We start from the raw sequence: 26,285 nt of genomic DNA, 5'->3' as shown, positions 1-26,285 counted from the left end.
ATTACTTTCATTGACATAAACTATCCATTTAGTTTCAATAACTGTTCATTTTAATTAATCTAATTATTAAATAGGAAGAAAATCGGCAATTAGTTGATCGATTGATAAAGTACAAAGCAAAAGATGCTGAGAAAATGAATGAAGAGAATGACAATTTTTTAAAGTAAGTAATAAATAATATCAATAGAATTGCATGCCTATGTCATTAAAATTATTAACTTGGTATGGTTTTATTGCAATTTCTACAATTACAAGTGTAGAAATAGTATGTAGTTTTATTTGATTGTGGCCGAATTATGTTATAAATCAATTATTTTTTTAAAGAAACTGCATTTAATATAAATTAAATAGAAATATTGTTGTATTATTGCTATACACAGCCCTTATTTGGATCTTTATATAATCATAGTAGAAAAAATGCATGGCTAGTCTTCTTTCTTGATTTCTTAATTTCTGATTCAACCCACAATAATTTAAAAAATTAAGCTTACTCCTACTTGTTTTCTGTAATAACATTTATACGCCCTAACTTTTATATATACTTATCAATTCTTGGTGCTTGTAACAACTATACAAATTGCAAATAATAATATTTTTGGTGTTGCAATATTACCGAGTCCGTTATTTCTTTTGTTGAAATATTTTGTGCTACAGAAGAAATGTTCAAGAATTATTCAATTGTTATCTGTGCAAATGGCTCAACTCAAACACTTGATTGCATTTCTGCAGTGTTTGTCACTTCACTCTGCTTCACATTTTCGTTTCAGTGAGAGTTTTACCAGCCCGACAGCCTTTTTGATGCATACCATTTCTAAGTTCGGGTAAGTTCATTGAAAAGAAGCAGAAAATGCGACAAAAAGCGTAATTTTAACTCCAAATCGCTTTTGGGCTGGTAGCAAACATTAAGTGATATTTTCTTCGTATGACGACATATAATTACAACAAAGTGTTGAGTTTTATTCTAACTAATGAAGGCATACATACATTTGCTTTTTATTTATAAATAGATGCACATACCAACTTATAAGTACTAATAATTATACGTCAAAAACAGACGAAATGACGGTCAATTTTTTACTATTGCTAACTTTTTTGTGGGTATTTTTGGTACGGTATATTTTTGTTGGATTTTTATTTGATCTCTTTGTAGAGAAGCACTTTACACAGTATCTCACAAACTCAGCCATCCATAGTTTATCAGGCTGTTTTCTGTAAAACATGCATGAGTAATACATTGTTATAAACTGCTTTTAACTTTGAAGTTATTTTTTTTCATTAATGAGCGCAAGAGATCGATGACAGTTAATAATCTGAATTACTTATTTCTAGAAAAAGACAAGCGAAAATGCAAAAAGAACTGGAAGATGCTGCAAGAGATACACAATCTGCCAGTCCTGATCATATTAGTTTGAAAGAAGGAACTGTCGGTTATCCGACTTCGGTGCCTACTAAAGTCTCCATCAAATTTGTACGTTAACGTTTTGATAAAAAACTTGTTACTCTGATAATGTTATGAATAATAATCAAGTCAAGTCGCTTGTAGAAAACGTAAATTAATTCATTCATTTTTTCACTATTGGATAATTAATCTCTCCAAATCAGTAACAATTTAATTAACGAAATTCATACACTTTCGATACCTATTATATCAATTGACTTGACTTGAGTTTACGGCATGTTACTGTTTTGCAATCAAAATATAATACGATTATACAATGATCTAATCAAATAATATATTATTGCAATGCTTTATCTACGGCATTCAATGTTTGTTATCATTTCATATTGTTATAGGTCATTCTTATTGTTATAATTACGAAACTACGTTAAGTAATAACGATTAAAATAAAAGATCAATAGTTAGCTAAATTATTTATACGCGGCTAAAATTAAGAAGTTTTTAGCTGTTACGTACATAGTTTTATAGAAGAGCAATTTACAATTGTATTTAAAAGAACGGTTATTCAAGTACATTTGTTATTTTTAATATTATTGTTAATGAAAAACTGTTATTTTTGTAACTGTTCATAAGAGTATTTAATATACGTTATAACAAATAATAGCCAAACAGTTTTATTTCTACAAAGTAAATTTATATTAGCCTATTTTATTAGATATTAGCATTTAATTTGATCATATAGCGTAGTTTTATTTCATATAAAAATGAATTAGCTGCTCGATATTTCCTTTGATAAAGTAATAATGAGTTGGAAAAGAACACTTATAAATTAATGCTTACCGCTTTTTTATGTTACATTTGCTCGTGGAAAAAAAACATTCTCTTTTTATGATGCTCAATTAGTTTTTAACGATATAAATGTAAAAGTTATTAAATTTTCTTTCTTTAAATATGATATCGGTGGTTCTTTAAAATCAATATTTTGTTACTGTCTTACAAAGCCATCAATTTAATACTCAACTGAAGTTCAATTTATACTAGATTATGTCACTATTAATTGCTAAATATATCGTTAAATTTTCGAATCATAATGTTATCGTGAAGTATGTAGTAATATTGATTAAGTATTAATCAATTAATTTGAATTTTCTTCCCAATATAAATTAAGCACTTCATTGTGAAAGAATTTGCAGTTGTTGCGACCCAATTCGCTTTATTTGAAAAAATTAATCAAATATATTTCAGAAGTATGTCAGTCAAGAGCTGAATTCCATTAATGAAGTATTATGCACTTTCGTGTTCACGTGAAACAGATAAAATGGTTTTTTTCTAAAAGATCTGGTTAATGATTCGTGAGATATCTTTGATGAGCAGAAATTGAGAAAATAGTTTGCATGTAATAAAGGAAGAGCATTTACAAATGTTGTTGAATTCATTAGTGCATAAAATCATATTCAATGACTAAATGTAACCAAATGCCAACCACGTTGCAGAATGCACATGAAGGTGAAGTGAATGCCTGCAGATGGTCTCCTACCGACAAAATTTTTGCTACTGGCGGAGCCGATCGTAAAGTAAAATTATGGGACATCACTAAAGGTAATTCATTGGCTCTTAATAAACATACTATGTTACAAAGATACTAAAAGGCATGTTAACCTAATATACATAAAAATAGTTTCTCTTTAAAAATCACAAACATATTTTTATGTCAAGATGAAGTTAGTGTTTCGGAGTTAAATTCATTTACTCGTATTTTACAAGATGAATAAAAAAAGTAATAATAAAATGCTCGTCATTTCGTGTCACAGATCTTCCGAATATTTCATGATACGCTTGTCTTATTTTCATACAAAAAAATCACTGTGGCAGAGGTGTGAGTTTCGGTTATATAATAACATAAGGCTCGCATTATCCTTCGAGTATTGTGTTCATACAGATGTCTATGAAAACATTAACTGCATGCAATGCCTCGTTATTTTTACGTTTTTTGAATGTGCTTTTGTAACATGCTAAACTAACAATGGGACAATTTGCCTTTAGGTTTGTTGACTTTTCCGTCGAGTTTCTTTCTTTGTATCACGTTTCATACTTTTTTGAATACTTTTAATTTCTTGTTTACGAAGCACACATAAGTATATATAAGTCTGAACAGCGTAACAACAAATATAAGCTGATCTAAAAATGTGCTATATCTTTGTTATTTTTGTAACTATTTTATTCGAAATGTGGATACATTCATCAGATCTAATAGTAAGTTAACGAAATAGGAACATTGTCCTTAATTATTTAGTTATTATAAGTTGATTTTCTTCTCCTTGAAGCTAATATATTTTATTTATAGAGGACATTTGATAGAATTAGATGCAAAACGTCAATCAATTCTGTGAATTTACGCTGATCTATTTGAAAAATCATTATAAAATCTCAGAAATAACGATGTACGTTTATTCTATAGCGTAATTTGAATGATTTGAGATTAATACTCAAAACTGACAAAGAGAAAGAGAGTTTCTGTTCAATCATTAAACGTCATATTTTTTCCAGCCATTACTAACCAACCTATTTTTCCTATAAAATTTTTCATATGTTGCCAAAGTAAAATATTGATAAGAGTTTTAATGAATTGCATCTCTTAAAAAAATTTCTTAAAACACACCCGCGCGCGCACACGCACACAATTATATATATATATATATATATATATATATATATATATATATAATGTAATTTTGCTAATGGCTAGTTTTTGTGAAATAGTATTATAAATTGAATACGCGAATATTGACAAGAAGACAGTGAATTTGAATATGCATATAAGCATTTCAACCAAATGTTGATTTCATTTCTTATTCAAGTTTTGAGAGCAGGTAAAATTTTTAATGATTTCGCGATTAAATGAAATATACATTTGGCACTTAGTAAATTTAAAAAAATAATCACTGATGAATTTGAAATGAAAAGAGCCCTTTGAAAGCTTGTTCGATATTTTTCGTTTAATATTATTTTATCACAGATTCAAGCGAGTGTCAAAAGAGCTTGTGAATTATAGGGTATTGATAGTAAAAATATCTTTTGTGATCAGGTTGGGTTTTGTTGGCATTTCCGTAGTACACATCAGTCTCTATTAAGCACCAGCGTTTTGCGACAAATAAAACATCCGAAACATTATGATTGCAGGAACGTCGGAGTGCAAAGGAATGCTTGTGGGCAGCAACGCCGGGGTGATGTCAGTGGATTTCGACTCAACAGGCAATTTGATACTAGGAGCATCCAATGACTTCGCCACTCGCGTCTGGACCGTCGGCGACCTGCGATTAAGGGTGAGTGGGAGATTTCGCTTGTTATTTTCAAAAAGTTTATTGGACAGAGTTGGAGAAAAAGAAACGAGAAATTCAAACAAACAAAGGAAAGCAGCAAACGAGTAATTGTAGATGGATGAAAGCGAGGATAAAAAGAGTTAAAGTAGACTTTCGCCTTCAGTTCAGTTTCAATAACGGGGTTATCATGGATAGTCGACTGTTGGGCAAATATTGAGTTTACGTGTCTACGAGGGCGATTGAGCTTTCGAGGTGGCTGCAGACGGCACGGCGGTCGGTCGGCCGGCCGGTTGGCTGGCTGGCTGGCTGGCTGGCTGGCTGGCTGGCTGGGAGGCCGCAAGCGAGCGTGCCAAATTTGAAAAATTGAATGCGACGGAGCCTTTACGAAACGCGCCTGGATCAAGAGCGCGGCGCGGAGCGAGGAGGCTGCACGGCTCGATTGTTCGCCCGCCGAGCGGAGCGGATCTGACGGATGGCCGACCGCGGGGCAGCTGAAAAATAGGATGCCCCAGCTGGTCAGAGGAGGAGGCAAATGGCCGCCTCGGAAGAGCTCGCGGTGCTCGTGTAGCTGCTTGCTCGTTCGCGTCGCGAGATCAGCCGCGCAGCTCGGCTCCGTCCCGAGAAGCTACTCGCCCGACCTCGCGCGCTGTCCCCTCGCCCTCGCGCGCGCACGCCGCCGCTCTCGGATAGCCAATCTCTGGCCGCTGCAGCCGAGCCTGCCCCTACCCTTCTCCGGCCGAGCCCACGACCGCGTCTATATTTTTCAATGCGCGCCCCAAAGCCATTACGCGCGATGACACGTAACGATCAATCCCGTGCCGCGCGTTATCAAAGCGGAACCACGGCACGCGGCGCACTCGATCACGGTGTGCGCGCGGGAGGGGGGGGGGCGCTATTTCGGCTCGCTTGATACACTTCGAGGAGCAGTCGTTGAATAAAAACAGGCTCGGCTCCGCGATGCCCTGTACGCGTGATCGAGCGTGCGGCGGTCTTTTAGTACCGCGGCCCGTAAAACACGCTGTAAGGCGTCGCCGCGCTCCCTCGCTCCGGTCTGAACCTCGCTCTGATTTAATTCCCGAGTGGTGTCGGCGCGCCTTTTCCCGCGGACAGACCTCGCGCAGTACAGCAGCTCCCGCAGCTCGAATGTCTATTGACTTAGCAAAATACACTTGAGTCGCCTTCAAACACTCGAATAATTCTTCTGGAGGCCTTCCAATCTACTTTCCATCTACTTACTCGGCCCTGATTTCGCGATGAATCTTTCGAATATTTCGGTTTTCCATTTGTCGCTCTGCAAATCTGATTTAGATGGCTGTCGCGGCCTCGATTTTGCCCGGTGCGCGCTTTCACCGCGGCTGGTCCGTTGAAAGGAAAAGCTTCGTAATAAGAATTTGGTGGCATTGGCGAGGCAAAGCAAACAGCCCGGCCTCGCAGTGGCTTGAAAGCCATGGCACTAGCTGCGGCCTCGGTAACTGTGCGCAGTGACCAGTCTGGCCAGTGCACGGGGATTCGTCACCGTGTATACTCTGGCAGCGAAACATGATTACTTTGAAAGACGCTAGTCTTCTTGTTTCTTGATGTTTCTTGCGAGCAAGGACTTGGTCAGAGCATGGGTTGGGAAGAAGGCGGATGGAAAAACATATCCCGCTGACTGAGGCGGCTAAAGCGACACGCTAAAAGCTCGAGATTGCTGTAGGGAAGACATGAAAAATAGTCGAATGAAACATCTTTTAACCGTGGATTCGGGGGACTCTGATTAAGCATTATGATTGTCTTGTGCCGGCGAATCAAACGTACGAACAAGAACACGAGTGATAGAAAAAAAAGAAGCAGATTTCAAGAGTGGATTAGGGAACATAGCGTAAACGCTGAAATCAGAGCGAGCACTTTCGTAGAGAGATATTGCATTCGTAGAAAGACGCCAGGCGCGTTAATGTCTTGGATTGTAGCCAAAAACGAAGGAGCGCCCGACTAACGAAATTGGCACGCCTTTACTTGCCCGAGACTTTCTCGCTAAGCGGAATAAGGAACAACCTGTAGATATCAGTTCGATGTATGTCAAAGTAAGCGTCTCGCTTGTCCCTGCTTTCGCTCAGGCGGCTGGCGAGTGGTCCATCAGGATCGAGTTTTTTATTTTCCGTATTTTAACGCTTAACGTTGCACCTTAGTTCCCTTATCGGCGCATACGAGGAAAGGTGTTATGCGAAAAAGCCTTGTTTACGAAACTAACGATACAAAGGACTTGTTGAACTTGTTCAGTTAGGGGGCTAGAGACAAGCAGCGAAGGTGCAATTCCGAGGCTAGAGCACTCGAAAAATATGAAAGACCAAAGCGTTCGCTTATTACGTTTTGTAGGACGCGAGCTTGCGTGTTAACTCTGCAAAATAATTGAGTAACACATACTGTTTAATCGAAACCGACTGTTCAGGCCTCGGCGTGCATTTCCCAATTTTCACCTCAACATCAGTTTTTTGTGTGGCTGGCTTCTTTTTTGCTCAAATCCATGGTCAACAATTGTGACGTCATGGCTTTACAAACAGTAAAAGTAAATACTTGGCCTCGTCTCTTATCTCGCCACAACAACGACTGGTCGAGTCTTGCTTCTTGTTAACTTACAACATGATTGTTGATGATACTTGTTTTATATTTTGGATTACAAGTAGCAACTGGAATCAAATATTCTTTGACATCACAAATTCACCCAGAACTTATCTCAGAACTCACCAGAGGGCGACTCTTTATCGGCTATCTTGTTCCATTTCCTAAAATGTGACATACAGGAGAGAGCGCTCTGAACAAAGGTATAGTCAGTGCACCAGATCATTCCGGCCATTAATTTGAGCAGCTCAACCAACTTCAGATCTCTCTGAAGCCTTCCAACCTTCTATCAGGGATAGATGTTCACTTTCAACTACCAGTGCCTGCTGCCAAACTAAGAGACTTTTCAGAGGATTTTCCAGTGGCCTTTCCAGAGAATTTTCCAGTGGCTTTTCCTGAGACTTCTCTAGTGGCTTTTCCAGTGACCTTTGCAGAGGCTTTCCCAGTGGCTTTTCTTGAGGCTTTTCCGGGAAGATTGCTTGTGACTATTGGGACCTGCTATCAAGGCAAAATAGTTTCCAGAGGTTTTTCCTGAGGTTTTTCCAGTGGATTTTCCAAAAAATATATTAAAAAAAGAAATGGACACTCCAGGTTCAGAAAAGAAATGCACACTCAAGAAACCATCAACAACACTACTATTCCAATACCCTTTGGAATGGTTCAAATCGAATCCGGGAAAGAAACCTCAGGTCCAAATATCTGCAGAAGGCCTTGATTCAGAGACAATCGGAACGGTAGTAAAGGCTGGAATCCAGATGGGAAAACTTGGAGTTAACACAGTTAAATTCTTTCTTTACACATATAGTCAATCATTGGCCACACAACTATCAGGCAACTGGGTCAGCTATGGAGTCACATTAGGATTAGATTCCAATAAAGTACACCCAATGGACCTGCTAGATGTAAAATTAATAACAGACAAAGCAGAGGGCCTCAATGAGATAAAAGTCCCATCAAATGAAGAATTTGACTGGATTGCATGTCTACTACTAGCCCCAAGCAGACTAAACGGCATCGTCCATTCTTCTTATTACAATGCGCTGAAAAACAAAATTCTTGTTCTTCTCACCGCAATGGGGAACCAATCAAAAATATTTCCACCTAGATCATTATTCTCATCCTGGTGTGCTGATCCCTCATATCTGAAAATTGTAGCGGCATTTGACATGTTTTTCATCAAGTTCCCGGCACATGAGAAAGCTAGAATGAGAATTAGTACATTGCAATCTCGCTACAAAGATTGTTCAGGATTGTTCTTAATAAAGAATTTTAAGGAGCTTGCAGGCATACCGAATATAAATTTATTTTTGGACTGGCTGTATATTGATGAGGCAGTGACAGAGGCTCATAAAATGTTGAGTCCTACAGAGGAGACAGCCCAAGTTGATTCCTACTTCCCGTACCAATTGGACCTTGGGTTGGTTACGAAAACCTACTACTCTGCAGCTGCCAATCCTCACATCTATTTTTTAATTCACGCAGCGGGAACACTGATGCATTCAAAAAGGTCCGAAAATGCCCGATTCCATGTAATTGAAAATATTGAGGAAATTTGTCTAAATGCAAAGATCATGGCCTATGCACTCAGCACGTGCTTTGTGATGACAAAACCATTTTTCATTGATACAGAACGAAACCGGGAATTAATGAAACAACTGATGTTGCCTGTAAAACGCTCCTCGAGTGGAGAGCCAACGGAACCCAATGGTACAGAATGGTATGCATATATGAAAAGTTTGGATTTTGAACTTACACCCAAAATGGTAGAATTTATAGCAAGAGAAAAAGCAAAGTTGACGAGAACAAGGAAGGGAACTATTGGCGAATATGTTAAAAACAACTTTTAATCTTTAGAATGAAATCATGATAGTAGTACCAATCCAATTGTCCAAATTGATGTATGGTAAATTAAGACATATCACTAATCTTTTTGAAATAAAAAAAATATGAGTTGAATTGAATTAAATTTATTGATCTAAAAATACAAACATTCACTTACATTCTTATAATTGGGGATTTTGTCTTTATATGTTCACCAGAATCAAATGAGCATTTGTTTGGCGGTACAAAAGTTTCCTATAGGTGCTTTCACGTAAATACGAATCGTTCAATTTTATATTCACCCTTAAGTATTATCTTTTTTCCATAAGTTATATAATAGTTCTTTTATTTTGGCATGATATCATGATAGCCTTAGTTATCCAATTTTTTCTACTTAGATTTTTATCATTATTATCGTTTGTATTCTTTATCACTGCACTATCTGCACATGTTTTTATAGTGGTTTCGATTAAACACATAATAATGTGAGAGCGCGAGAGAAAGGATTAACATTTGCTCTACGGGTACTGGGGGAACCCTCGCATTTTAGTTATTTACCTAGGACGTGTGTAGGCGTCAAGCGGAGTGACGCTTGAGGTTCGACAGCGGCAAGAACTTGTGAAACGATGCAAGGTACTCGACAGACAAGGGGCAGCATTTGTCAGAGTTTTGCCAAGGTCAAGAGAGGCCTTCACGTGGCACGGCGGATTAACGACGAAGCTCGCCGTCCGGCATACGTGCGTACATTGGCTCACGCACTGTGGGAGACGGCGAAATCAGGCTGATCGATGGTCGCTCGTCGACCCGTCGATTCAGCGGTTGGGCGCGCAAAGTGTCGACTGGTCACAGACTCGCAACGATATAATTACGTCTCGCGCGCGCGAGTCTGGAGCCTCTGCCAGCCACTCAGCCGGTCTCTATGGCGTCTTTGCAGAGTTACGCCTCCGTGCTCGTTGCGATGAGCTACAAATTGCATTGTCAACGTTGAGAGGGAAAGCAAGCGAAAGACGCCTGGCTGCGTCATGGATGGCCATCGTTTTTTTTTCTCGCGCCTCGCTCCGCTGCAACCTGTAATCCCGACGTTAATCCTGCCGACACTCCTCTCGCATTATGTCGGGCTTTCGCTTATTGCCGCTCGAGACAATGATTACACGATTTGAATGCGATTCGGCTGCTCTCACTGGTGCGAGTCGAGCGCGCGCAACGTACAACGTCGCTCGAGTTATCACCTATAAGCATCGTTCCCCGTGCTCAGCGGGCTGCACAACCGATTGAAATGAGCTCGCATTGGACACACGCTGTGCGTCCCTTCATCCATCTCGTTGCTTATTACAATAATTACACTCGCCAGTCAAACTCCCAAGGCAAGCGCCTCCTCTCGGTTCGAGAAGCCCAGCTGCAGCCCGTTATTATCAACTGGATACTTGGTTTCTGTTGTTCACGCGACGCGACTGTAGCTTTTGTCATACAATAATTAGGCACAACGGTTCTTCGATCAGAGCAGAGCCGTTATACTCGTATTTGGGCTGAATGCAGCCCTGCTGTAGCCGAGCGAAAAGAAAAGATTTCGTTTGATTTTTTCCATTCCGCTTTTATGACGAGCGAAAGAAAGAGCGGGAGAGAGAGAGAGAGAGAGAAAGTGGGGTGTCGAGAAAAGCTCTCCGGCTTGTTGATGAATTGGCTACCACCTGAAAGCTCAAGCCTGCTGTCAAGCACGTAGCTCGGGCAGAAAGAGAGAGAGAGAGAGAGAGAGAGAGAGAGGGAGAGAACAACTTTTGCAGCGGCTCGAAAATGAAATAGCGGAAAAAGCTGCCTTGGTTTTTCGTTTAAGGCCACTCCTTCCAGAATCGGCAGACGTAGCACTGGCCAACAACTTTTAATGACTGCGGCAACTGTGTTTTTCGTGCTCCTGCGCTTTTTTATAGCTGACGTTTCATTGGGGAGCCCGAGGTTCCTGCGCGAGCTCGGCTGCTTCCATTCAGCTGGGGTGGAAATTTGCAGGCGAATAATGAAAACTGCGCTCGCAACAAGCTAGCAAGCGAGCAGGCGAGCTCGCGGCATGGGCGCATTCATCGGATTTCCAGCTTGCAGCTCTGCCCAATTTCACTGGGACGGTCAGGCAAAAGGCCGTCGTACGCGCGCCCCTTCTCGCCGTCCAAGACGAAGCTGCACGCAGTGTCGGCACAAATGCGTATCGAGGGCTCGGCGCGGCCTTCTGCCGGCGCGAGAGCTTGCAGTGTGTTTGCCCGTGTTGTCGCGGCGGGCCGGTGGTCCCGTTGTCCCCGCCGAGCGGAAATGAAACGAGGAAATCTGCCGGGAAAGCGAGCCGCGCCGACGCCCCGCCGACTCGCCGCCTCGGTGCATTCTGCTTGCGTAAATTTTGCCGGCGACTTTTCCCCGAGGCTAAATCCGATAAACCTGTAGGAAACTCGTAAAAGTACTCGCGTTATACGACGCCTCGTATAACCTAAGAGTAGGGCTTCAAAGATAGGCACGTTCCTGACTTGCGATATAGAACAGCTGCACCGAGGCTTATCGTATACACCACATAAATTTTGATATTTCTCATCACTCTGCCCCTCTCCCCACTGTACCTTTATACAAATCTTCTTTTCTTCGGCACGCGCGCTATGCCTCCTATTTACCTCCTCGTCTCGAGTATACTTTCGAATATACATAGCGCGACATTCGTTCTTTCGATTTCGCAAACTCGGCAACATTCAGTCCAAGTTTGAAGTCGTACGTGCCCAAAAGAGTGGGCGATCGCCTAACGATCTCGTTGCGAGCGCCGACTGACATAGACTCGCTCGCCGAGGCTCTACGGGTGAACTTTATTAATGCCTTGGGATCCTATCCCCCCTGGCACGCAAGCAAACACATTGCCGCAATCGGCCGCTAGACTGCAGCTACAGTTATAGCGGTATCGCAGGAAGCAGGCAAAAGTATCGCAAAATACACAGAAAGTGAAGCAGCAGCGCTGCGCCAGCATAACGAACAGCGCAAACGGACAATTACAATGCTGAAGCATAGCCAATCGATGAGCGGCCACGAATCTACGCGCGCAGTCGAATCCAGAAAAGATCGCTACTGGGGAGGCGTGGCCGGATTTTCGTGGGCAAACAACGCCAAGGGAGCTTTCACGGTAAGACAGTTGACTCGTGAAGCATCGCGTTAATTCACGGACGTTTCGCCAGTTGGAGTCGTCGAGCTCCGCCGTTATTCTGCGAATCAACGCGAGCCTCGCAAAAGCGCCGAAGGGAGCCGGACTACAAAAGCAGTTACCGGCCGATTCTGCCGAGTTTATTATCGAGCTACAGCTTTACACTGTCGATTTCGCGTACACTCGACGATCTCAGCGGCAAACAAAAGAATCGGTTCGTCCGTTCGAATCGAACGAAATGCTCGACAAGGCGAGAAGCGGCTATCGCCTCGAGGCGCGTCGGAGCTTACAGCTGGCGCTCGAATCTTTTCGTATGATAATCGCGAGCGCAGGCCGCACTGCGCCGCCGCCGTGCTATATAAACAAATCGATCGACACCCCCGCCCGCCACGAGCTTGTCCAACGGCCAACGACACGGCGATATCAGCTTGCGCACCTCATCCACTCCCGACGTCTTGTCTATCCGGGGCAGCCGTTCCTGCAGTGCCAGCTCGTATTCAGCCCTATACACCTACGGCCATTCTACTGCCTGACCACATGTTACGGCCGGTATCGCTGCTATTAAATGAAGTGACGCTGCGAGCTTGTATTTCCCTCGATTCGACTGACGCGCGCACGCTGCTGCTGGGACGTGGAGGTGCTCCAAAGTCCCCTGAAAATCCGTAAATCCGTCAGAGGGATACGCGGAACGGCAGACGCGTGGACTCGCCGTGCCAGACAACGCTTTGGGTTCGTTTTCGACGAGTGGCCTCCGCGACTGACGGCTGTCCTTGGCCGGCGTAGCGATCGGCAACGAGCGCAGTGGCGACACCAGGTGCCACGTCGCAGCCCCGTCGGCGATCGAGAGCAATCGGACTCGGCGACGCGACAACTGCTGCGACGGGTCTAGGGGCTGCTCTCGAATGCAGGCGGCGGCGCACAAAGGAAAGAGGCAGACGTGGGGGCGGCTGCGCGCTCGGCAGAGAGCTCTCCGAGTGATGGATCGCGTGCCCGCGGCGTGGATTTGTCATCGAACGCCGCCCCGAGCCCGACGAATGATTGCGTCGAAGGAGCCGCGAGCCGCCCTCGCGTCCCCGTCCGGCTGCCCCCGGCTTGCGCTCGATGTCCCAGGCTCCTTCCGCCCCGTCGGCCGACGCCGTGCTCGCATTCGTCAAGGCCGCGGCAGCGCCAGCCGAGCGAGGGCAAGCGGAGACGAGCAGCGGGGCCGGCTCGGCTCGGCTCGGCTTGGGTTGGGTTAATTTAGCCGATCTCGGCGCGCAAATAAAAGTTGCGGGCAGCGAATTGCGGCTCCGGCTATATCGATGTCTCGCTATCGAGTCCGTTCAAACATACGAGCTCTCGACGCGCGAGCACCATACGAATGAAAGTGGCCGGCCGCACAGCGCCGAGCGGAGGAGGGCGAGGGAGCGGCCGGCCCGAGCCTCTTGCTGATTTCGGGCACGTAAGCAGTTGCCTCCGGTTATTGTGCTGGCCGCGCAAGCTGGCTTTTTCAGCGAGCCCTCCCCCGCGCGCGCCGGATACGCCGCCGACTCGAGAGGCTGGACCCGCGCCGCGATCGACGGCGATCGATACGGGCGCGCGTAGCCCGCGCGACTGTCGCCCTACGAGTCGTCCCTGCAATCAGAGGATCGCGCGATTGAATTGCCGATCTGCCCGGGCCCCTCGCTCGGCCGCAATCCCGAATTAATCCGCTGATTACTCGGGAGATTCACGAGGTCCGGCGGCGGCTTGCGCCTGGACGCGAGGCGCGGCTTTTACTTAACGGCCGCGGGTCAGCCGTCGTCAACGCGCTCGAGCGGAAAAGATTGCCCGGGCTCTCGGGGTGAGGGGGCTTACTGTTTTATTCATTGCAGTCGGCCGCGCGGCAGCCACTCGTTGTCCTCCTCGCGAGGCACTACTTCCCGGATTAAAGTGGCGGCCACCGCGCGGCCCCGGGCTGCGGCTAGCAGTACCGCGCCGCTTACGTTCGTCATCGGATCGACGCGCGAACCGAGCGAGACGTAAGCGCGAGCGGGCGAGCCGCGTAATGCAGCTGCGCGTAATAGCAGAGCCCCGACGCATAATTTATACCGGCCGGCTCGTAGCGCCCGTTCGGGATACAAAGCTCGAGAATGCCTCGGACGTTTTTGCAATTAGTGCAATTCCTCAATTAGCAGAAGCCGAGCGCGCCGGCTATAATTCCGCTCCGCGCGACAGCTTTTTCCCTCTTTTGTTTCCGTCGACATCGGGGGAGAGCGCCCCGCGCGGGGCTGATCGATCGATAGCCGCCCTCACGTCTCGGCAATTATCGGCTTTCCTATTGGCGAGAGGCGTCTGCGGACGAGCTAACTGGCGCGCAAGGCAAAAAGAGAGCGCGCCGAGAGCGGCGGCGGCAGCGCCTACTGCGATCCGCAAGCCCGGCGCGCCGGCCGGCCGTTTTGAAATTCAAATTGGCGCGAGCGCCCGTTTCTTGCAGGACCGCCGCCGCCGCCGCCGCCGCCGCGCATATCATAGCCAGCTAGCTCTCCGCTCGCCGGCTCGCCCTCGCCGCTGTCTGCCTCGAGTTGGCCGCGAGCTTGCGCCAATTCACATGCAAATGGCAAATGGCAGGCCGCGAAAAAGGTGCCACGGCACGATCCGCCGCTACGGCTGCACGGCCGGGGCTGGCTCCGCAGCCCCCTCCGAGCTGTGCCGTTTGGCCGCTCCGATATCGCTAGTCCGGCCGTCGTCGGAGGTGCCGCGTTCGTCGGCGGCCAAGCTCGACAGGCTCGCGGCCGCGCTATCACGGCCAGACCGCCGCTCCGAGTCGCTCCGGCGAGATGAGCTCGAAATAGTTGGCAGCGCGCTACGGCGGCCGGCAGGGTGCGACCGCGGAGGTCTGCTGCTGGAATTTGCCGGGGAGATTCGACGGCCAAATTATGCCCGGCCGCGGCGTCGGGCCGAGCGGGCAGCGGCGCGCCGGACGGCGCATGCCGCACCGGAAAATCGCGCCGTCGTACGTGGCGCGGACGGGCGTCGGGCAGCCCAGGGCCGGGCACGCGGGGGCGGGGGCGGCCGATGTGCGCGCCGGCAGCTAGCTCTCCTTTTCGCCGTGGCCTAACGATCTTCCAACTCTAATTGGCCCGGCTAACTAAGTTTGCTTACTTTGGCCGAGCAAACTTGGGAGCTATCCCGGTCGAATGGGGCTGCAGCTCGCGCGCCCAACACTGGCCGATTCTTGGCTAAATAACTGATGCCGCGCCGACTCGCCGGGTTCCGCTCGCATCGCTAGGCTGCAACTGAAGAGCCGGACACCGTCGCCGCCGCCGCCGCCGTCGCCGCTTATCGATTGGCGACGCATCCAGCTGGACGTACTCGCGGCTGCGCACGTGCGCGCCCAACAATGTCTCCAACCTGCGCCGCGAGTGCGCGAGCTTTTTAAATGGTCTCGTGGAAAATGTCTGCGGCTAATATCCGGCGGCCTTTGTGCGCGGAAACTCCGTTTGGCGGCTCGTCCGTCTTCGAGCTAATACCGACGCCGCTGCTTTTTGCTCGACCGTCGCGCATAATGAAAAAGAGAGTGAATAGTCAAGCGAGCGCTGAAAAGAAGACTCAATTATTTTTGCCTCGGAGCGCTCGCCACCGGAGCACCTTCCGCGAGCAGATGCGAGAGGGAGAAAGCGAGAAGCTCTCTCGATCCCGCCAGCCATCTCTCTCGGCCCCGACCTGACCCGACTCTATATCCTCCTTCTTTCTCCACAATTTAAAAACTTCTTCAAGATTAGTTCATTCGTTATGTGGCGGACGTTGATAGAAACTATCAGACCTGCCACCCGCGATACATTACTCTTCTCGGACGCGGCTCTAATTCAACGGCGAAACATATTGTCCGACGATCTGTCAACTTGCCTTTCTTCCGCCTTCGCGCTTATCTCCCGTTGGTCCGAGAGCTCTCGAGCACCGCTCTCTTCGTGCCCCGCTCTCTTCGTGCCCCGCTCTCTTCGTGCCCGTCCCGCGCCTCGTCGGCCTCGACGCGTGTACGCGTGCGTGCGGCGGAACGCCAGCGCCTGGACGCCCGGACGCCCTGACTCTCGCGAGATTGCGGGCGCGACTGGCACCGGCCCAGCTCCGCTCGGCGCGTCGGCTCAGTGGCAGCCGCCCGGGCCCGTCGCACTCAAAGGACTCGCCGCCTCGGCTTTCGAGTAAACCCCGTGGCGCGCCGGAAAAACGAGGGGCCGAGAGGGAGAGAGCCGATAGTCGGCACGGAGCCGGCGAGAATCGATGCTAATTAATGAGAGCCACATCAAAGAATCTTATTAGCCTTTGTACGGCGAGCGCGAGGCTGTGGGCTTTGGGCCGGGCAGTGCGCGCGCTCGGCCGAGCGCAGCGATCGGCAATTTGCAGCGGCAGCTGATCGAGGGGGCGTTTGCGAGCCGGAATGTCGGCCGATAATTGAGTAATGCTCGCGGAGCGCGCGCGCGGGGCTGATGGCCGCGCGAGCCCGCGAGCCCGCGAGCCGGCACCGAGGCCTCGTCCTCCGCACTCGGCCGGATTGCGCCTCTGCGCGCGGCGATCGATCGTTCGCGCTCCCGCGGAGTCGGGAGTACTGCTGCGAATCGCGTTCGACGGGGCTCGATTAAAACTCGAAGCGGCGAGCGGGCCGGCGAAAGAAAAGCGAATTATTCACTTCGCTCCTCGGCCGGGAGTTGCGCGCTTCATCCGTCGTCTTACGCAGTCGCCTCTGATAAATATGCAAAGGCGACAAATAAGCCCACGCAGAAAAGCTCCTTTGCACTTAATCACTATTTTCCTTGGTCCGCGCTCGCCTGCGCTGCTTACGTTCCCTCGTCTGCTCGCTCTCGTCCGACAGGGCTCTGCTGTTTTCTATTAGCGCGCATAAGGAAACGAGTTTGAGTAGAAGGCGAAGATTGATGATTTTCCAATTGCGCGTCCCCGTTCACGGGCCTGTCCCTATATATCGCCGCTGGCAATGATCCGAAAATTGTCGGCGGCCGGGGGATTTATCGCAGCGCCGCGCTCGCCGTTATTTCGCGCCGATGGCCGCGTCGGCGCGCAATAATGCGCCCCGAAACTTCCGAGAGAGCCGCGCCGTCATTGGCGTTGCGCGGAACCGGCGCAATTCCGTGCGATCTGTCGATTGCAAGCAGGCGCGGCGAGAGTGGGCCGCTCAAGCGTCGCCGCCGTATTCCGCCGCGGCCCTAACGAATGAAGCTGTGCCTCGCGCCAGCCCGGGCACACGGCGCACCGGATATATAAAATAGCGCGCGGCACTATTGCTTGCCGCGAGCCTGCCATTAGTTGCGGCTTGCAAATGGCCGCGAGCATTAACGCGCCGAGTGGCCGACGCCCGGTGGCGCTCGTCGGAAAATTAGCGACCAACGAAAACGAACGGGACGGGAGAAAAGTGAAAAAAAAAAGGAAAAAAACGAAAAAACGCGCACGCACCTGCTTCGACGCATAAATAACGACGAGGAAAGCGAATAAATAGGGCAAAGAGGAGGGCTCCTCTCGCGGCGAAACGGCGCGACCCTCGGAAAGGGATTCCGACTCGATGGCCCTGTTATTCGTCGGACGGCGCGAGCACGCGAGCGGATCCGCTTGTTTGCGGGCGCGATTCCCCGGCGCGCTAATATGGAGACCAGAGGAGGGAGGCAAAAGCCAAAGCGAAAAAATCGGAGAAAAAGGAGAAGAAGAAACGGAGCACTTAGACTGCCAGTTGACAAAATGCAGCGAGGATTTAACTCCTATTGACGCAGCGCCGTTCTATAACCGGTCGACGGAAGTTGGACAATCGACGACAAAGAGGTCGGTCCTGGTTATTTATTTCGCCAAGTGCTCTCGATCGCTCGCTGCTTGGCCCTGGCGTCCATTTTCTCGGCCTCCTCCTGCGCCCCGCGCAGCCCCGCGCAGCCCCGCGCGGCCCGGCGCAATTTATGGCGCTCGGCCAGCTTGCGGCCCGTTGGCCGAACTTTGCCACTCTGACTCGCCCGCCCCGCAACGCCACACCTCGTTTTTCTTGCTTCGGCCGGGGGCCGCGCGCCATATTTGCACGGGCGCGCAACCTAATCGTAAATGAGGCGCCCTCACCGATCGCCGACGCGGCACGCAGCTCTGTCCGGGGGGGGGGGGGGGGGACGACCCGATCGCTCTGACTTCGGAAAGCCTGCAACACGCGCGCGTCGCGGGCCGACACAGCCGGTTGATTGCGCCGAAGTTGGCTGGCTCATGCAGGGGGTCGTCGAGCGGAGCTGGAAGAACAAGCGAAAGAAAGGCGAGCCCGCTGATGAGCCGCGCGGCGAGCGTTGATTTTTCGCCCGGCGCGCCCGCCTGTGACCAGCTTGCCGAGTGCTCGCCGCCGCCGTGTAAACGAAGAAAGGGAGCGAGCGGCCAAGCCGCAGCGGCTCCCCGATGAAGGCCGCTTCGGAGTTATGCGAGCCGGCGGCATCCCAATTCCGGCAGGTGAGCGCAGCGCCCCGGCGACCTCGAGGCCGCCTCGCGCCGGGCCTGGCAGCTAACGAGCGCGGCACCGCGATCGCCGCGTCAACTGTCGGCAAGCTCGCCGGCGACGCGCCAAGTGGGCAGCGTTATGATACAGGTATATATCGCGCGGCGTCGCTTCCGCGAAAGAGGCGCGCAGCGCTGCTCGCAGCTACGTAGTCGGCTCGTGCAGCACGTACCGGCCGCAAGCTGATCAGCGCGGGTTCGTTGCCCTTGCGGCTCACTCCCACGCCTCGCGCCGCCACCGCCGCCGCCGCCGCCGCCGCTCAGTGGCCGCCGCGCGAGCCTCGCTGCCTTCGATTTGCACGCGCGTACGTGAACGACGTCAGAAGCCGTCAGTCGTCCTGCATCAGATTCGACTGATGCCTGACCTCAGTGCTCGGCTCGCTCGGGCGACTGAGACCGCCGCCGCCGCCGCGAATATAATGGCGGCGGGGCTGCTAAGACGAGAGCGAGAGAAAATACAAAGGGTCTCGCGCGCCTCGCAAGAAAAAGAGCGGAGATAAAAAGCAGAGAGGGAAAAGAAAGGAGTTAGCTACTCGCTGAAACGAATTACGAGAGAAAGAGAGAGAGAGAGAGAGAGAGAGAGAGAGAGCTGCAAGGACGCAGCGAAAGCGTAGGAGAGGGAGATAAAAAGCAGCGACGCGAGCAGAGAACTCGCAGCCGGTGGAGGGGAGATGGCCAGAGATAGCACTCCCGGAGGAAAGAGTAACGAACTGGCAAGGTCGCCTCTCGCCTCCTAGGCCAATGTCTCGCTACGGCCGGGCGACGAGCCGCGGAGCCGAGCTTGCAGCCAGTCGCGGGAGAGGGCCTGCTGCCCGCTAATTGCCCTCGCCGCGAGTCCCAGTAGTCGCGCGCGGCGCTTATCAATCGGCGCGCTTCGCGATGAGCGACGCGAGCTGGCTCGGCCGAGCCGCCAAGTGGAGGGAGTGTCGGACAGGTCGCGCTGCTATTTTTAGCGGCGCGCTGCTCTCTCCGCGTGCGCACCCGCGAGCTGCTGAGCGCCGAGAGGTGAGATGATTATGCTCGCGACCATTAATCTACGTCAGAACTGCTCGTGCTGCATGCCGCATGCCGCGGCCGTCGCGAAGCTCGCAGCGAGAGAGAGAGAGAGAGAGAGAGAGAGAGAGCGAGAGAGAAGAAGAGGAGAGGAGAGCGGTTCAGCTGCGCAACGGCTGCGGCCATTCGCGCCGTCTCATCGGCCTCGGCTTCGCCTCGCGCTGCTCGCCGTCGACCTGGCCAAACCAGTCCGGCTACTGCCCTTGCGCGTCCACTTGGCTCGCTGCCGCCGCGGTCGATCCATTTTCAACGACTCTGCGTTTTGCCGAATCGAACGGCGCAACGAGGGCTCGCCGTTGGGGATCTCGTCGGCGTAGTCCAGGCGTCGCGGAACCTCCGGCTGCCGGCATCCTCGCTGCAACCTATAAATCCGATCGATGTAAATTTATACGGGTTTTCAGCCGCTTTCCGGCCGCGCACGGCTCCCCTCCGCGACGCGCGCTCCTCGTTACGACGCGTTCAGCTCGGTCCTTTGCGCGCTTATCGCAAGACCGATGCGCCAAGGTTAATAATCGACGATAGGACGAGCTACGTGGTGGCAAGCGAGCGCGCATGCGTGGAAAATGTTACGGGGCAGTCTGGCCCCCCGACTAGGAGATACATTGACGAACGCGGCCCGCTGTGATTGGGCCTGCACTCTGCGACGGACTCGGCCTTCTCCACGTTACAATGGAATTATTCGGACATTACTGGCGTGAAAGCTGCCAGTTGCACCATTGGCTGCGTTAAACGGCGCGTAGGTCGCTGCCCACGCTTTAATAATCGAAGCGATAGGTGGAGCGACGCTAATAGCAGTTGGCAGTTGCGACGACTCGCAGATGACAAGGGAGCGCGCGCTCAAACTTTTCCGGAGGCGGGCTCCGCGCCGCAAACACAAACATCCGACGATAGTGCTGGCGCAGGTCCGGCAATCGTTAATGGATGAGCTCGTGACGGTCCCGCGACTAACCTACTGCGCGGGCTGCCGGCAGGCGTGAGTTTTCGTCCCGATGCGCCGCGGCTCGAGCGCGCTCTGCAGCCGCAGAGATGAGAGTCGACGATTGCAATAAGAAGCCGTGGCGTTGCAGGCGAGCATAGAAATTTAATCGCATTAAAATGCAATCGCATCTGGGCGTGGGACGAGGAGGGCGGGCGACTGGGGGGAGGGAGGAAGGAACGAGGAAAGAAGAAGAGAAAGAGAGTCGAGAGACTGGGGGCTGCGATGGCCTAATGAGCTGGCGTGTCGGACGGGCAAGCCGCGCTTGCCCTCGTCATTGTTTAGCGCTGGCTGCGTTGTCCGCCCGCGGCCTCGTGTCTCTCCTCTCTCTCTCTCTCTCTCTCTCTCTCTCTCTTTATTTTCTCCTGCCGCTCGCCACGCTATACGCGCAGTTTCCTCGGCCTCGCTGCAGCTATTCGTTTGTCGAGTTTTATCCGCCGCCGCCGCCACCGCCGCCGTCGCCGCGCCACCACTAATCTATTATTCCCCTCGTCCGCTTCATAAAGTGCTTATCGCGCCGAATCTAAAGACAAGCCACGGAACGAGACAGCCGAGAGGGAGGCAGCGCAGCGAGCACGTTAATCGGCCCTAACGCTAAGGAGCAACGGCACGATTCCTCTTTAGCCGATGCTTTAGGGCCCTGTTAGCTCAGCTCGCCCTCGCTCGGCTACTGACTGAGCAATTTATTGTTGAGGAGGCCGCCTCGCTGCCTGCTGCCCCTTCAATCCCACTAACTTTTCAGCCAAGCGAATTATTACATCGCGCACCTCTGGACTTTATCACCTTGGCAAAAGTCCGCCTCGTTCCCGCCAGATGCCAACTTTCAACTTCGATCGGACCAACTTCCAAAAAATATCTGCAACTGCAATCGGAGACGCGCCACTCGCTATCTCGCCCAGCTGCCAGCCCTACCCCCCCCCCCCCCCCCTCCTCGCGCTCTCGCGCGCTCACTCTTGCTCTTCCTCGCTTCACTCGTCGCCGGTTGAACGTACTTGGAACTTTTTACGACATCCTCGACTCCTTGCGCAGCAGCTCCAGCACCAAGCACACCGAACACTGTTGATCGCCGCAGTACAGGCCCACGGCGCTCGCATCGGAGCTCACAACAATCGATACAGCTGGCAGCTTCGCGCGCCAATCCCTCGAAAAGTAAAACATAAGTATTCCGTCGCGCGAACATTTTTTCGCCCCTCTCGCTGCCATCCGACAGAATTGCATACTCGACAAACAAATGAAGTAATCTTCCGAGAAAATTAAACGGAGAAAATGGGTGCCGATGTGGTGCGGCGCTAACGAGGCTCGAGCCACTTGGCTTTACTTGAGCCAGTCAAGGCTACTACGCACGTCTACCTACCTATACACATGCAACTCTACGGTAAAAATTCAGTTACATCTCTACACTCCTTTGTGTGTGGTTTTTTATGCGTTGACTGCCTCTGTTTGTAAAGGAGCGAAAGCCCCGTGAAACAAATAATAAAAATTAAAAGGCTGTGTTTTAAAAAATAAATTCGCGTTTAAACGGGTAATAGTTGCTTTAATTGGATTTTGAGTAGCATTCTCAATTTTATGAAGGAAAATTAATTCCTGGCGTTGCAACTAGAAATGTAACGGGAAAACTGCGTTACGACTAGTATCGGGTCTGGCATTATGCTCGAGTTAAATACTTTGTCGACCTGTATTTTTATCATTTTTAAATTGAAATCGTATGTCTTATGAAAAAATAATGCTATTCGTTGTTGCTTATTGTTCCTGAAAATATAAGGTTGTTCGGCAGCTGCCATTAAAAATTAACATAACAATAGGCAATTTATTGTCGAATTTCGAAGGTACAAAGAGATAGTCATTATAATCCTAAATTATTGTCATCGTCCTCCCGTTTGAAGAAAATTTCACTTGCTATTTAACTTTGTATTAACTATTTTATTCAATGTATTATTGGTTAAATTGGAAAAATTATTGTTTTAAAACTTATGAATCATTCAATAGATAAAAAGAAACAATTGCGAAATAGTGCGAAAATGAACATAGAATTGGAGATATTCTGATTGTAGGCTGTCTAACGATTTTCACGAGGTTGGGTTGGGTTGCAATCTTGTTTTCCAACGTTCGATTTATAGATTGCATTTATTTATAAATGACGATATATACTATTAAAGTACCTGATTTTTGCATTCTTCTCATTGATCGTTCGGGGACTTGGCGAGTGAAGCGAGCATTTAAATATTGCACAGTTCGATCAAACGTATTGGCTATATATAGCCTCTGATTATCGCGTTCACTCACCGGCCCTTGCCCAGTCTTCTCAGCGAGAGCCGCAGTCTCAAATGCTCGGCAGAGAATGGCGACGAGCCGGTGCCTCGAAACTTTGCCCCTTGTCTATTCCCGAGGGCGCAACGCGTCTTACAACTTGATCCCCTAGCTCAATTACCCAGACTTTGGCCAACACTTAGACTTTCTTACCAAAGATTTGGTCAGCCGTACGCGCTCCCCTCTTCCGTTGCTCTTTCCTCTCTCCTTCGCTCGGCTTCCTTCCATCTCTGTAACTCTTTTCTTCCCTCGCGATCTCCTGTGCTCGCCTCCCTGATCTCAATGCCTCATTATACATCTCAGTCCATCGTATCTTCAACGCTCGGCTTGTACAGGTTTCTGCAGCTTTCAAATTGCGCACGTAAACTGTTGCGCATTTGCATGTTTTTTTATTTGTTTGTTTTTTTTCCAACTCAGTTTCCACGTTTTTCACCCCTCATCGTGAAAACTTGCTACATAGCCACAGGATGCAATCATTCCAATGATACAAGGTCGAAATACCTCATCTGCTAGCCTAAGCGCAATCAGGTGTAACTCTTGCTCGTTACTTAAACATAATATGCTTGCGTTAATCAAATGCTTTGCGTGCTAGCTCAGCAATTCTTGTGCTATAGATGTAAAAATTATTTATGTGATTTTAAATATATTTCAACCGTCGATATTCATTGGCAAATAAAAATTTAATACGGTTTGTCTAGCTATTAATTAGTCTCTAAGATACTTTGTACATCCAATCTTGCGCACAAGAAGTACACATCCGCTTCTGTAGCTTTTGACAGTGAGCTCTACCTATATAAGTTAGATTTTCTGCTAAAATGTATATTGGTATTGAATAAATAAATAAAAACAAATAAAAAAAACATAACTAAGTCTTGATCAACATTATACTTTTCTAAAGCGACAGTGTCATATTATTATTATTATTATTATTATATTATTGTTAATAGATTGAAATTCAGTGTCTTTTTCAATTCACAGTATAATACACATTAGAAAAAAGATGTAACCACACTTAAATTTAAATTTAACCGATTGAATAAAGTGATTATTTTCTGTTACGCCTACAATTGGTGATGTTACTGAAATATTTTATAGCTTGATCAAACGTACCAGTTATTACTATTTTTAATGTTGCATCACACTAATAAATTGAAATTTAAGATTCGTCATAACTCACCGAAGAGCTCTCTTTGGCCATTAATAGAAATCCTAACTTTTTAGTCGTTTCGATTGCTGATTTACCGTGAATCCGACGTTTTTCTCCTCGTAACTTCAAATACTGACTTAATAATCTTCTATTCTTTAAATGGCTGATACAAATACCTATAAGTAGATCGGGAAGTTTTTTCGGCTGAAATAACTTGCTTTCTGAATTGTCGAGTATTACGAGTAATAAATGAGCAATGAAAGTTGTAAAAGTTAATAAAATTGATCGAGCTAACGTGAAAAACTTGTTTTTATCTATTGTGAGTTGGCTGATAGCCATCTAAGCAGGGAAAAAAAGAAGAAGAAAGAAAATAGAAAGTTGTTGCAAGAAGCTGAAGACAAACATGTTCGAACAAGGAAGAAAAATAGTCGAGTACGAAGCATTGGAGATTGCACTAGTTAGCGCACGGCAAGTGCTTTAGCCGTTCGCATTGGCGAAATGAAAGAATGAGCCGAGGCCGCGCGTTATCGTCGCCGACTTCGCATCGGCAGCTGTCCCGAGCCGATTGCCGGCCAACGACAACGCTTAATTGTTCGCGAGAGGTCGTTCTCGGCTGGATCCGCGGAGCGACACTCGGTGGCGCGGTCGTTGGAACGACGCTCGCCGCGCTCGGGCAGGATGAACGACCCCGGCGAAGGTCCCTCAAGGCCGAAGAAAAGGCCGCGGCGAGCGGCGCGAGGCGCGCGGCGCGCGAGCGCGGATGCCAGCGCGAGAGCGGCGCGCCGCCCGTGGGCCGTGCGTCAGCCTCTCCGGCCTCTCGCCGCCCAGCGGAGCTTATCTCGCGGCCGTTTATTAATCGAACGGCCGCGCGAGGCGTCGGCCGCGGCCGGCGGGCCGGCGAGCGGGCGCAATTAATTAAGGCGCTCGTGGAGCCGATCGCCACGCGCGCGACCGACGTCACGTAGCCGCGACGCGGGCCGCGGCGAAACTTGGCGGCGTCGTGATAGGATTAGTATCCTGTGGGAAATTAGCCGTCTCGAGAGCCATTGGCGCGTCGCTCCTCGATAAAAGTCCGAGTCTCTAATTACGAGTCGGCCGTGCCCGCGTGCACAGCCGGCCCCGCTGGCGGCGCGTGTCCGACAAAAATCCACCTGGCTGGCCGCGCTCGCGGGTCGCCCCTTCGCCGAGCGGAACTCTCGCTTGCCGTATTAATACGCGCGCAGCGGCGAAAAGTTGGACTCGAATCGATAATACAGCGGCGATTCCGGCTGCAAGCTGCGCGACCTTTCCCTTTCGCATCGGTTTAGTATCGTCGTAAAGCATGGAATATGCACGTTGTACGACTGGCAGCTTATACTCTTTGTAGCTAGGACCTTAGTTCGGAGATTCGGAGGCGAGTCGTAAATCTGAATAAAACTTGGAAAAAGAAGGAAGGAAACGAGCGAGCGCGGAGGATTTCAATAAAGCCGTGAAAATGAAATATCTGGTTCTCTTCTTCGTGGCGCGCAGCCGAGCTGCTCGCTTAACGGCTATCTGCTTGAATAAGGAATTCGAATTGACAAACTTTTGCCATCAGACGGATCTGCGACGGGGCCGATTCGGCGCTTGACGTTCGCCTGGCGCTGGTTAATTCATTGTTGTTGCGAGCGACGAGCCGTGCTTCGACGGCCAATTTCCAAGCCCGATACTCGCTGGCCCGCCGCCTTCCGCTCGGCCGAACCAAGTCGACTCGCGCTCGCGCTCGCTGGCTGGCTGCCGGACACTTTGCGCTGCGCAGATCCGAGGACGGGGACGGGCTGAGACAAGGAAGACGTCAGTTCTCTTTTGAATCTCAGTTTATTTCTCTGTACCACATATTTTATGTACAAAGTAACGGTAGCGACGTCAACGACACTTTCACGTGAAAGACAACTCGATCGTGTAAAAATAAAGAAAAATCATAGATGCATATATAATGTCATTCATAAGCGTTGCCCGTGTACAGTTTGACGTAGATAGACGGCGAAAAAATTACACATTTT

The 26,285-nt window shown here is 49.3% G+C and overlaps 1 protein-coding gene across 4 annotated transcripts in view; it reads left to right on the top strand.

Annotated features, from left to right (window-relative positions):
- The window catches only part of LOC131664255 (autophagy-related protein 16-1), a 124,363-nt gene that overhangs the window by 1,155 nt on the left and 96,923 nt on the right, over positions 1–26,285 (top strand). For 3 of the 4 annotated variants that reach the window (XM_058935208.1, XM_058935207.1, XM_058935210.1), the window contains 5 exons: positions 75–163; positions 768–821; positions 1,330–1,468; positions 2,893–2,998; positions 4,580–4,722. In XM_058935208.1, coding sequence (XP_058791191.1) covers positions 75–163; positions 768–821; positions 1,330–1,468; positions 2,893–2,998; positions 4,580–4,722 — 531 coding nt within the window. The remainder of the gene's footprint in view (positions 1–74; positions 164–767; positions 822–1,329; positions 1,469–2,892; positions 2,999–4,579; positions 4,723–26,285) is intronic. The other variant, XM_058935209.1, reaches the window with a different exon arrangement.

Source organism: Phymastichus coffea, unplaced genomic scaffold, assembly GCF_024137745.1.
Source record: "Phymastichus coffea isolate CEN01 unplaced genomic scaffold, Cenicafe_Pcof_1.1 PCOF00043, whole genome shotgun sequence".
Classification (NCBI taxonomy): Eukaryota; Metazoa; Arthropoda; class Insecta; order Hymenoptera; family Eulophidae; genus Phymastichus; species Phymastichus coffea.
The sequence above is the reverse complement of the archived record's forward strand: the minus strand, read 5'-3'. Positions and strand labels throughout refer to the sequence as shown.